We start from the raw sequence: 12,803 nt of genomic DNA on the forward strand, positions 1-12,803 counted from the left end.
CACAACAGGGAGGTCCACTCTCTGGACAACCAGTGTTGTTCGACATAGCCTCAGCATTTAGACAACAAAAAGAAATAAAAAGGCGTCTGAATCAGAAAAGAACTCAAACTCTCACTTTTCTCAGAGGACATGATATCCTATGTGGAAAACCCAAAAGACTCTACGCCAACATTGTTAGGACCTTTTCCTGAATTCAGCAAAGCAGCAGGATAGGAAATCCATGCACAGAAATCAGTTGCATTTCTATACACTAACAATGAGATGGAAGAAAGAGAAACTGAGGAGTCAATTCCATTTACCATTGCACTAAACACCATAAGATACCTCGGAATAAACCCACCCAAAGAGACAAGGATCTGTACTCTGAAGACGACAGGACATTCTGGAAAGAAATTGAGAAATCATAAAGAACTGAAATCATTCCATGTTCATGGATTGGAAGAACAAATATTGTTAAAATGTCTATGTAAGCTCGAGCAATCTCTACATTCAATGCAATCTCTATCAAAATACTACCAACTTTTTTTTAAGATTTTTTATTTATTTAATTCATTAGACACACACACAGAGAGAGAGAGAGAGAGACAGAGACAGAGACACAGGTAGAGGGAGAAGCAGGCTCCATGCAGGGAGCCTTTTTATGTTACACAGATAATTATTTCAGCCCCACTCTCCATTCCTTGTTGATGAATTTGCAAAGCTTCCCAGCCTGCTGAAGTCTCAAAAAGAAATGGGTATTGTATAGGTGAGACTAGCAGTGGTAAATTCTACATTAATCAAATATTTTCTCTCTTTTTTATTAGAGGCTAAAATTAACTTCCAAGTTCTTCACATACTCAATCCTCTGCTCAAATCCTTCCAATAGGTTACTATCTCAGAACAAATGTGAAGTCATACTAATGGCCCTCAAGCCCCCTACATAACCTGGCTTCTGCCTTCCTCCTGGCCTCAGCTCCTAGAGATCCCTCCCCTGTTCATGCTCACTCCACTCCTGCTATACAAGAATCCTGCCATCCCTCCCTCAGTAGCCTGAAAATGGAGATCCAGTGCCAAATTAATAAATCACAAAGATACAATTCTATTGGAAAATTTTAAGCCCAAATGGTAGTTACCAATGGAGTTTTGAAATGAGCAAATTATTTGAAAAATGCTTAAATTATAAACCGTGGTGGGAAGATGAAATCAAATACAGCTTTGCTAAGTCACCAGTTATCCCAAATTATGATTTAGTGAAAAGTAGATGCCTTCAAAGAGTGAAAAGGTCACAAGAATAAATGATTTGAGACTAAACATTTAAATTTACATAAATAAAAATAAAAGTATGCTAACTGAAAATGCTTAAAAAGCTATCAAAAAAAAGTACTGAGATACAGCACCTACACTTCAGTTCATGTGACAAATCTGGAGTTAGTTGTCAAGGTAATCCACTTATTTGAACCTCAAGGTCAAAACACTCAGGTATGAGCATTTCCACTTATCTGTTCATCATGGTATTAAAACGTGGTGACAAGAATTAAAACTATTTTAGTAGTACTAACAATAAATTATTAATATCAGACTCCTTTCTTTAACAATGTATAACTTAACCTCTTGAAGTTTCTCATAGATGACGTGCATTTTTATTCAAATTAAAGCACCTTTCAGGTCTAATTTTTATTTGCTGGATACAAGTTATGCAGATTCAAAACTGACCCATAATCATTCAGGTCGTGATCTCGGGGTCATGAAGTGGAGCTCTGCACTGGGCATAGAGCCCACATTGGATTCTCTCTCCCTCTCCATCTGCCCCACTCCCATTTAGGTGCAGGTGCACTATTTCTCTCCAAAAAAAAAAAAAATAGTACTAATAAGCCATAACCAAACATTACTTTGAACTTTCTAATAGGAAGCTTGAAAAATATTTGTCTTTCTGAATACTTACTTCTCTTTCTTCTTTCTCATCTTCATATCTAAATGCTCTTTCCATTATCTGTTTACATTTATTGATTAACTCCTTATTTCTTTCTCGCAGTTGAAGAGCTCGTTTTTCACCTGCAACTCGAACCATTCTTACAATAACCTGAACCTGGTCTTTGAGATCAATTATAGTCTTTTCTTTACATTCCACTCTGCTGTAGGCATCATCTAGTTGCTCTCGGAGCAACATATTTTCACTTTTTAGTTGGATAATTTCTCTTCTAAGGATTCATGCTTTCCCATGTATTTATTCACTTCCTTGTTCGTTTTGAGATTTCTGCTCAATTTCCTTCTTCTGACCCTGTGTTTGTTTTGGGTTTCTTTGTAAATGTTCTAAAGCCAACGTCTTTTCTCTGAGAGCATCTCTTGTATACTGGAGCTCAATTTCTAGGGCATTAAATTTACTTTCGACTTCAGAAAGTTGCTGAGAAAGCACCTCATTGTTATCTTTTAGGTTAGACATCTCAAAGTTCATTTTGTCCTGTAAATGACACCACTCATCTTTTGCTCTCTGGAAAGCAAGTTCTAGGTCTCTTTTTGATGCCTGACTTTGATCACGATCCTGTATAGCTGTAGCGAGTCTAGCTCGGTATGATTGAAGTTTTGCTTCCAGTCTTTCTCTGTTTAGCTTTTCATCCTGCAATTTAGAGTTCAGCATGGTATTCTCAGTTGTCACAACATTCAGCTGCCCACTAGATTGGAATACTGTATTTGTTAATGTTACCTCATTCAGTTTTATGGCGTTTTGAAGACTGTCATTCTTTTCTTTTTCAGTTTCAGTGTCTTCACAATACCTCTTTTCCTGCTTCTGATTCCTTATTGTGTCTATTTCCAGTCTTAGCATGGCAAGTTCATCTTGCAACATGCGGTTTTCATGCAACAGACCTTTTTCTTTTTCATGAGGAGGAGAAACCTAAGTAAAACAAGAGTCTTTTAGCTGGAACTCAATAAAATGACATTATCATGATTTTCTCTGAAATCAAAGAATATCCTATGTTTATACAAGGAATGGGTTGCAGTTAAGTGGATATCCAACTGGAAAAACACAAAGTTGGATCCAAGCTCAAACTTTTATACAAGCATAAATTCCCCAAAGTTCAAAAGTTTAATTGAAAGCAATGAATGCATGAAAGGAAAAAGAAATCATGACAAAATCCTAAGAATCTCAGAATTGGAAAGGTCTTTCTCTGGTTTACAACAAACTCAGAAGGCTTGAAAGAAAAAAACTAATACATCTGACTACACTAAAATTGAGTTTATAGTCTCATGTCTAACACAGTCCACAGGAAAACCCTTAGCTCTGCATATATTTGGACAGATTCAATTTCCTAACCTCACTTTGTCCTGAGAATATTCCATACGTATTCGACTTTTCTAACATTTCTATACTCAGTTATAAGAATTTTATCTACTGATAACTAATAAATCTAGGCATTGTACTACAAACATGTCTGCACACATTAATTATCTCTTTTAGTTATCACAATTCCAGAATGGAGAGGTTAAAAATACTAAGTGAGCTGCAGGACATTCCCCAGGTCTTTGTACCCACTACCACTATTCTGGCACCAAACTGCAGCTACTTCTCTAGTGTGAATCTTAAATACAAAAGAAGCCTTGTATTTCAGGAGTGGCTGGGTGGCTCAGTCAGTTAAGCCTCTGCCTTTGGCTGAGGTCATGGTCCCCGGATCCTGAGAGCAAGTCCCGTGTCAGGCTCCCTGCTCCACAGAAAGCCTGCTTTTCTCTCTCCCTCTGCCTCCACTCCCCCTGCTTGTGCTCTGTCAAATGAATCCATAAAGTCTTTTAAAAAGAAAAAAAAAAGCCTTATATTTCAAAATACCAATACTAACTAAGGTAAAATTTATGTAGCTCCTAGAAAAATCATGAGATTATTTGTGGCTGCAACTAATTTTATTTCCTCTTCAGATGTTTAAAATGGCAATAAATGCAGAAGAGGGGAAAATAACACTGAGCTATTTTACTAGGAACTTATCAATAAATTATCAGTAAGTATATATTACAGCATATGATTATTTCAAAAGCTCCTTGTAGGGAACCCTGGGTGGCGCAGCGGTTTGGCGCCTGCCTTTGGCCCAGGGCGCGATCCTTGAGACCCGGGATCGAATCCCACATCGGGCTCCTGGTGCATGGAGCCTGCTTCTCCCTCTGCCTATGTCTCTGCCTCTCTCTCTCTGTGACTATCATAAATAAATAAAAAAATTTAAAAAAAAAGCTCCTTGTAATGAAATCAGATACTACTTGGAGCAAATTGTTACTCATCTCAAAAGTAGGAGACTAACATCTGAAGTAAGGTCTTAAAACGGGCTACACTTTTCCTCCTGTTCATCAGTGGAAGTGTGAAACTAACCCCTCTATGAATACAGAGGTGGTGAAGGAATTGCCAAAAACTAAAACATATGTTGTTAGTAGCAAGAGTTTTGTGCTTATGGAAAGCTCATAAATTCCATACTATTTTCCAAAATAATAAAAACTTCTACTTCAGATAAGGGCATTATGAATGTCACTATTTGACACCTGCAGACAAATGCATTTAAATTAATGAATGCGACATCTTAAAAGCCATCTATGAAAAGCCCACAGCAAATACCATTCTCAATGGGGAAGCACTGGGAGCCTTTCCCCTAAGATCAGGAACAAGACAGGGATGTCCACTCTCACCACTGCTGTTCAACATAGTACTGGAAGTCCTAGCCTCAGCAATCAGACAACAAAAAGACATTAAAGGCATTCAAATTGGCAAAGAAGTCAAACTCTCCCTCTTCGCCGATGACATGATACTCTACATAGAAAACCCAAAAGTCTCCACCCCAAGATTGCTAGAACTCATACAGCAATTCGGTAGCGTGGCAGGATACAAAATCAATGCCCGGAAGTCAGTGGCATTTCTATACACTAACAATGAGACTGAAGAAAGAGAAATTAAGGAGTCAATCCCATTTACAATTGCACCCAAAAGCATAAGATACCTAGGAATAAACCTAACCAAAGATGTAAAGGATCTATACCCTCAAAACTATAGAACACTTCTGAAAGAAATTGAGGAAGACACAAAGAGATGGAAAAATATTCCATGCTCATGGATTGGCAGAATTAATATAGTGAAAATGTCAATGTTACCCAGGGCAATATACACGTTTAATGCAATCCCTATCAAAATACCATGGACTTTCTTCAGAGAGTTAGAACAAATTATTTTAAGATTTGTGTGGAATCAGAAAAGACCCCGAATAGCCAGGGGAATTTTAAAAAAGAAAACCATAGCTGGGGCATCACAATGCCAGATTTCAGTTTGTACTACAAAGCTGTGGTCATCAAGACAGTGTGGTACTGGCACAAAAACAGACACATAGATCAGGGGAACAGAATAGAGAATCCAGAAGTGGACCCTGAACTTTATGGGCAACTAATATTTGATAAAGGAGGAAAGACTATCCATTGGAAGAAAGACAGTCTCTTCAATAAATGGTGCTGGGAAAATTGGACATCCACATGCAGAAGAATGAAACTAGACCACTCTCTTGCACCATACACAAAGATAAACTCAAAATGGATGAAAGATCTAAATGTGAGACAAGATTCCATCAAAATCCTGGAGAAGACCACAGGCAACACCCTTTTTGAACTCGGCCATAGTAACTTCTTGCAAGATACATCCACGAAGGCAAAAGAAACAAAAGCAAAAATGAACTATTGGGACTTCATCAAGATAAGAAGCTTTTGCACAGCAAAGGATACAGTCAACAAAACTCAAAGACAACCTACAGAATGGGAGAAGATATTTGCAAATGACATATCAGATAAAGGGCTAGTTTCCAAGATCTATAAAGAACTTATTAAACTCAACACCAAAGAAACAAACAATCCAATCATGAAATGGGCAAAAGACATGAACAGAAATCTCACAGAGGAAGACATAGACATGGCCAACATGCACATGAGAAAATGCTCTGCATCACTTGCCATCAGGGAAATACAAATCAAAACCACAAGGAGATACCACCTCACACCAGTGAGAATGGGGAAAATTAACAAGGCAGAAAACAACAAATGTTGGAGAGGATGCGGAGAAAAGGGAACCCTCATACACTGTTGGTGGGAATGTGAAGTGGTGCAGCCACTCTGGAAAACTGTGTGGAGGTTCCTCAAAGAGTTAAAAATAGACCTGCCCTACGACCCAGCAATTGCACTGCTGGGGATTTACCCCAAAGATACAAATGCAATGAAACGCCGGGACACCTGCACCCCGATGTTTATAGCAGCAATGGCCACGATAGCCAAACTGTGGAAGGAGCCTCGGTGTCCATCGAAAGATGAGTGGATAAAGAAGATGTGGTTTATGTATACAATGGAATATTACTCAGCTATTAGAAATGACAAATACCCACCATTTGCTTCAATGTGGATGGAACTTGAGGGTATTATGCTGAGTGAAGTAAGTCAGTCGGAGAAGGACTAACATTATATGTTCTCATTCATTTGGGGAATATAAATAATAGTGAAAGGGAATATAAGGGAAGGGAGAAGAAATGTGTGGGAAATATCAGAAAGGGAGACAGAACGTAAAGACTGCTAACTCTGGGAAACGAACTAGGGGTGGTAGAAGGGGAGGAGGGTGGGGGGTGGGAGTGAATGGGTGACGGGCACTGGGGGTTATTCTGTATGTTAGTAAATTGAACACCAATAAAAAATAAAAAAAATTACTCAGCCATCAAAAAGAATAAAATATTGCCATTTGTGACAACATGGATGGAGCTAGGAAATATTATGCTAAGAGAAATAAATCAGAGAAGGACAAATACCATATGATTTCACTCATGTGTAATTTAAGAAACAAAACAAATGAGCAAAAGGGGAAAAGAGAGGCAGATTAAGAAACAGACTCAACTATAGAGAAGAAACTAATGGTTTGGTGGGGGGAATAGATAGGGGGATGGGTGAAAGATGATGGGGATTAAGGCGTGCACTTATTGTGACGAGCACCTGGTGTTGTATGGAACTGTTGAACCACTATATTGTACACCTGAAACTAACATTACACTGTGTTAACTAATTGGAATTTAAATTAAAACTTAAAAAATAAAAAAATAAATAAATAAATTAATTAATTAATTAATGGACTACAAACTTCACTCCTCCCTATATAGACCCGTATGTGTATGTATGTACGTATGTATATATGTATATATATACACACACACTCACCCACAAATATATATGTATTCTTTTAAAATCCTCTGTACTTACCATAATGTACAGGGTTGGTTTTTTAGAAATATACACATGCATGGAGAAAAATAATAATTCCAAAAAATAAAATATACATACGTACAAATACATACACACGTACTTCAAAATAACTAAAGAAAATACCTCAGAATTCATTTTAGTATGAGACATTTCTGTCTCATTTCGTTTGCAAAGGTGATTGTTTAGAATTCCATCTTGGGTGGGATGGGGGCAAGGTGAGGGAGGAGTAGGGATCCTCAAGCACCTGGCCCCACCAACTTGCCTTGATAACTTTTTTTTTTTTTAAGATTTTATTTATTTATTCATGATAGTCACAGAGGAGAGAGAGAGAGAGGCAGAGACACAGGCAGAGGGAGAAGCAGGCTCCATGCACCAGGAGCCCGACATGGGATTCGGCCCCGGGTCTCCAGGATCGCGCCCTGGGCAAAAGGCAGGCGCCAAACCGCTGCGCCACCCAGGGTTCCCCCTTGATAACTTTCAAATCATCCTGAACACCTACGAATTCGACCTGAGATTGATTGATGATTGATTTTTATTTACTTTTTTACTGGAGCTCGATTTGCCAACATATAGTATAACACCCAGTGCTCATCCCGTCAAGTGCCCCCCCTCCCCCGGCAAGTGCCCGACCTGAGATTTTTTTTTTTAAAGATTTATTTATTTATTTATGATAGAGAAAGAGAGAGAGAGAGGCAGAGACACAGGAGGAGGGAGAAGCAGGCTCCATGCTGGGAGCCCCACGTGGGACTTGATCCCGGGACTCAGCCCTGGTCAGCCCTGGGTCAAAGGCAGGCGCCAAACCGCTGAGCCACCCAGGGATCCCCCCAAACTGAGATTTAAAGAGAGAACAGTCAGAACGCTACAGAGAGAAGGGTTTTCGCTCCTAACAAGGTAGGGAGGTGGAAAAAAATAAAAAAGAATCAGGTGGGGAGGGGCACCGGAGGAGCCGGGCTGAGGCCTGCAGCGGGGAAAGCCTCCCAGGCGGGAAAGCACAGCCCCGGAGAAGCGGACAAGTGGGAGCTTTAAAATCCGCCCCGGATTCCTCCGGGATGGAAAGGCACTCAGCTGGGAACTCCGCCAGGACGTGGGGGGTGGGGACCTCCAGTCTCCGGGGTCACTGACAGAGGAAGTGTGCAGGGTCGAGTGCCCCCCACACCGGCCCAGCTCCGTAAAGGGCTGGAGCGCGCTGCGTGGGGCCTCGGGGAGAAGCCGGTGTGTCGGGAGGGGCTCCGGGAGCCAGACTCCAGCAGCGCAGGCCCCGGACCCCAGGGGACACAGCCGGGATCCTGCTCCCCCCGGGACAGGCCGAGGCGGAGAGGGCCCAGGACAGCGAGGACACTCCTGCCCCTCCTGCCCCGGGAGCATCCAGGCCCCTGTGGACTGGGAGATGGCGGGAGTCACTGCAGGGGGCGCCCTCCAGGGCCAGGGAGACCTGGCCGCCGCCGGTGTGGTTGTCCCTCCTGGTGTCACCCGGTGCCTGGGAGAGGCGTGGCCGCCAGGGGACACGGGTCTCACGGGAGGTCAGGTCGGCTCCCCGTGACCCTGCACCCAGCAGGGGGCGGGGCAGCTCCCCAAGGTGCACACACCTGAGAATCGGCACAGCCCGCCCCTCCCCCAGAAGACCAGCTGGAAGGACAGGGGAAGAGCAAGTTCCCCACCCAGCAGCGCTGGAAAGCTCCAGGGGAAGTCGAGGGATCTACAGTATATAGAACTAGAGGGTACCCCTCTTCCCCGCCCCCCCCATGTTCCAGTACAACTCATTTTTATATCAGACTGTAAGTTTCCAATTTTCTTTCTCTTTTCCCACCTTAACTACAATATTTTGCCACCTTTTCATTTTCAGGTTTCTTCCTTTTTGACTCATATTTTTACAATTACACGTCTTAGATAGATTTTCCACTTCTAGATTCCCTTCAACATACTCAACTTAATTTTGGGAGCTAGACGAGATATGTTTTGTGTGTGTTGTGTGCTTTTTTGTTTTCTCTACCTCATTTTGTTCTACAATGGCACAATACCTTCTAAAACAGGACGAGCATGCACCCAGAACCAAGTGGTATACCGTGCTGGTTCATTCTGTGAGACTCTATTCTCTCTTCGTTCCCATTCTGCCCCCCTTTTTATCTCATTTATGTTTTGGGGAACAATGTTGGGTCTCTCTACAAGTATTTCTGGTTTATAGAAATTTGGGACTCAGTATCTTCTAACATACAGAACTTAATACACCCAGGACCAAGAGGATCACCCCCTAGGACCCCTCAGGTAGACTACATTCTCCCTCCACTACAACTTCATCACCACCACCATGTCCCAGTCCCCCCCAACATTTTATTTTTCTACTTCTTTTTTTCTTTTTCCCCTCTTTACCCTTGCTTTTTTTTCTCTTTTTTTCTTCCTTGGCATTCTTGGCCTTTTATTTTCTACTACTTTGTTTTAAAATTTGTTTTTCACTTTAGTGGTCATTTTGTGTTATTTTGTTCTTCTCTTCGTTTTCAATTTCATGTCATGGACCTTGTCAGAATCATCGAAGGATAAGAAACCTTGGGTGGCTCAGTGGTTTAGTGCCTGCCTTCAGCTCAAGGCATGATCCTGGAGTCCCAGGATCAAGTGCCACATCAGGCTCCCTGCATGGAGCCTGCTTCTCCCTCTGCCTGTGTCTCTGCCCCTCTCTCGGTGTCTCTCATGAATACATAAATGAAATGTTTAAAAACAATCATCTAAGGTGAAATTGACTTAGATTGTGGTTGATATTCTTGACTCAGCCCGTTCATACAGCCACTCTGCAGTGAGCAAAATGACTAGAAGGAAGATCTCACCACAAAAGAATCAGAAACAGTACTCTCTTCCACAGACTTATAGAATTTGAATTACAATTCGATGTCAGAAAGCCAATTCAAAAGCACAATTATAAAGCTAGTGGTGGCTCTGTAAAAAAGCAGAGAGTATTAAAGAAACTTCATGACTGCAGAATTTTGATCTACTTAGTCCAAAATTAAAAATTAATTAAATGAGATGCAATCCAAACTGAAGGTCCTAACAATGAGGGTTAATGAGTTAGAGGAAAGAGTGAGTGCCACAGAAGACAAGTTGATGGCAAAGAGGAAAGCTTAAGAGAAAACAGAAAAACAATTAAAAGACCATGAGGAAAGGTTAAGGGAAATAATCGAGAGCCTCAGAAGGAAAAAATATACGCATAATTGGGGTTCCACAGGAGGGCCAGAGGGCCAGAAAGGATATTTGAACAAATCATACCTGTGAACTTCCCTAATTTTGGGGAGGGAAAAAGGCATTCAGGTCCAGGAGATAGAGAGGTCCCCCACCAAGGGGAAGGGAAAAAAAGCAGAACTCGACATTTAATGATGAAACAAGCAAATTCCAAAGAAAAAGAAAGTCCTTAAAACAGCAAGAAACAGATTTCTAACTTATATGGGGAGAAATATTAGATTAACAGCAGACCTCTCCACAGAGATCTGGCAGGCCAGAAACAGCTGGCAGGAAATATTCAGGGTTCTACATGACAAGAACATGCAGCCAAGAATACTCTATCCAGTGAGCCTTTGGTTCAGAATAGGATAAAGAGCTTCTAAGATAGGCAGAAGCTGAAAGAATATGTGACCACCAAACCAGCTCTGCAAGTAATATTAATGGGGACCCTGTAAAAGAAAGAGGAAGCCCAAAGAAATAATCCACAAAAGCAGGGACTGAATAGACATTACAATGACAGTAAATCAACATCTTTCAATAGGTACTCTGAATGTGAATGGGCTAAATGATCCCATCAAAAAACGCAGGGTTTCAGACTGGATAAAAAAATCAAGACCCATCTATTTGCTGTCTACAAGAGACTCATTTTAGATATAAGGACACCTACAGCATGAAAATAAAAAGTTGGAGAACCATTTACCACTCACACAGTCTTCAAAAGAAAGCAGGGGTAGCCATCCTTATATCAGATAAATTAAAGTTTATCCCAAAGACTGCAGTTAAGAGATGAAGAGGGACACTATATCATACTTGAAGGGTCTATCCAACAAGAAGATCTAACAATCATGAATATTTATGCTTCTAATGTGGGAGCTTCCAAGTCTATCAATGAATTAATAACCAAAGTAGGGGCATACTTAGATAATAATACACTAGTAGTAGGAGACTTAAACACGGCACATTCTGCAAATGACAGATCTTCTAAGCACAACATCTCCAAAGAAACAAGAGCTTTAAATGATACACTACACCACATGGATTTCACAGATATTTACAGAACTTTACATCCAAAAGCAACTGAATACACAGTCTTCTCATGGAACTTTCTCAGAATAGGCCACCCGATACCAAAACATTGGGACTGTCCCCTGCATATTTTCAGACCACAATGCTTTGAAACTAGAACTCAATCACAAGAAGAAATCTGGAAGAAACTCAAACACAGGGAGGAGAAAGACCATCCTGCTGAAAGATGAATGGGTCAACCAGAAAATTAGAGAAGAAATAAAAAGATTCATGGAAACTAATGAAAATGAAGATACAACCATTCAAAATCCTTGGGATACAGCCAAAGCAATCCTAAGCGGGAAATGCATTGCAATACAAGCATCCCTCAAAAGATTGGAAAAAAACCTCAAAGACACAAGCTAACCTTGCACCTAAAGGAATTGGAGAAAGAACAGTAAATAAAACCTACACCAAGCAGAACAGAGAGAGTGAAGATTTGAGCAGAACTCAATGAAATAGAGACCAGAAGAACTGTGGAACAGATCAACAAAACCAGGAGTTGGTTCTTTGAAAGGAAGAATAAGATACGTAAACCATTAGCCAGCCTTTTAAAAAATAAAGGAGAAAAGACTCTAATTAATAAAATCACGAATGAAAAAGGAGAGATCACCACCAATACCAAGGAAAACCTAACCAAAGAGAAAGGATTTATACCCTAACAACTACAGAACACTTCTGAAAGAAATCCAGGAAGACACAAAGAGATGGAAAAATATTCCATGCTCATGGATTGGAAGAATTAATATTGTCAAAATGTCTATGCTAACCCAGGGCGATTTACATTCAATGCTTTCCTATCCACATACCATGGACTTTCTTCACTTTCTTCAGAAAGCTGGAATAAATAATCTTAAGATTTGTGTGGAATCAGAAAAAACCCCGAACAGCTAGGGGAATATTGAAAAAGAAAACCAGAGCTGGGGACATCACAATGCCGGATTTCAAGTTGTCTTACAAAGCTTTGATCATCAAGACAGTGTGGTACTGGCACAAAACCAGACAAATAGATCAATAGAACAGAAGAGAGAATCCAGAAATGGGCCCTCGAATCCATGGTCAAGTTATATTTGACAAAGCAGCAAAGACTATCCACTGGAAAAAGGACACTCTCTTCAATAAATGGTGCTGGGGGGGGATCCCTGGGTGGCGCAGTGGTTTGGCGCCTGCCTTTGGCCCAGGGCATGATCCTGGAGACCCGGGATTGAATCCCACATCAGGCTCCCGGTGCGTGGAGCCTGCTTCTCCCTCTGCCTATGTCTTTGCCTCCCTCTCTCTCTCTCTGTGACTATCATAAATAAGTAAAAAAT

General features: G+C 40.9%; 1 protein-coding gene across 1 annotated transcript in view; it reads right to left on the bottom strand.

The window, feature by feature from the left end:
* The window catches only part of LOC140633285 (coiled-coil domain-containing protein 144A-like), a 75,505-nt gene that overhangs the window by 35,765 nt on the left and 26,937 nt on the right, over nt 1-12,803 (bottom strand). The window contains 3 exon segments of the mRNA XM_072825612.1: nt 1,922-2,166; nt 2,169-2,215; nt 2,217-2,869. Coding sequence (XP_072681713.1) covers nt 1,922-2,166; nt 2,169-2,215; nt 2,217-2,869 — 945 coding nt within the window.

This window comes from Canis lupus, chromosome 5, assembly GCF_048164855.1.
Source record: "Canis lupus baileyi chromosome 5, mCanLup2.hap1, whole genome shotgun sequence".
NCBI lineage: Eukaryota > Metazoa > Chordata > Mammalia > Carnivora > Canidae > Canis > Canis lupus.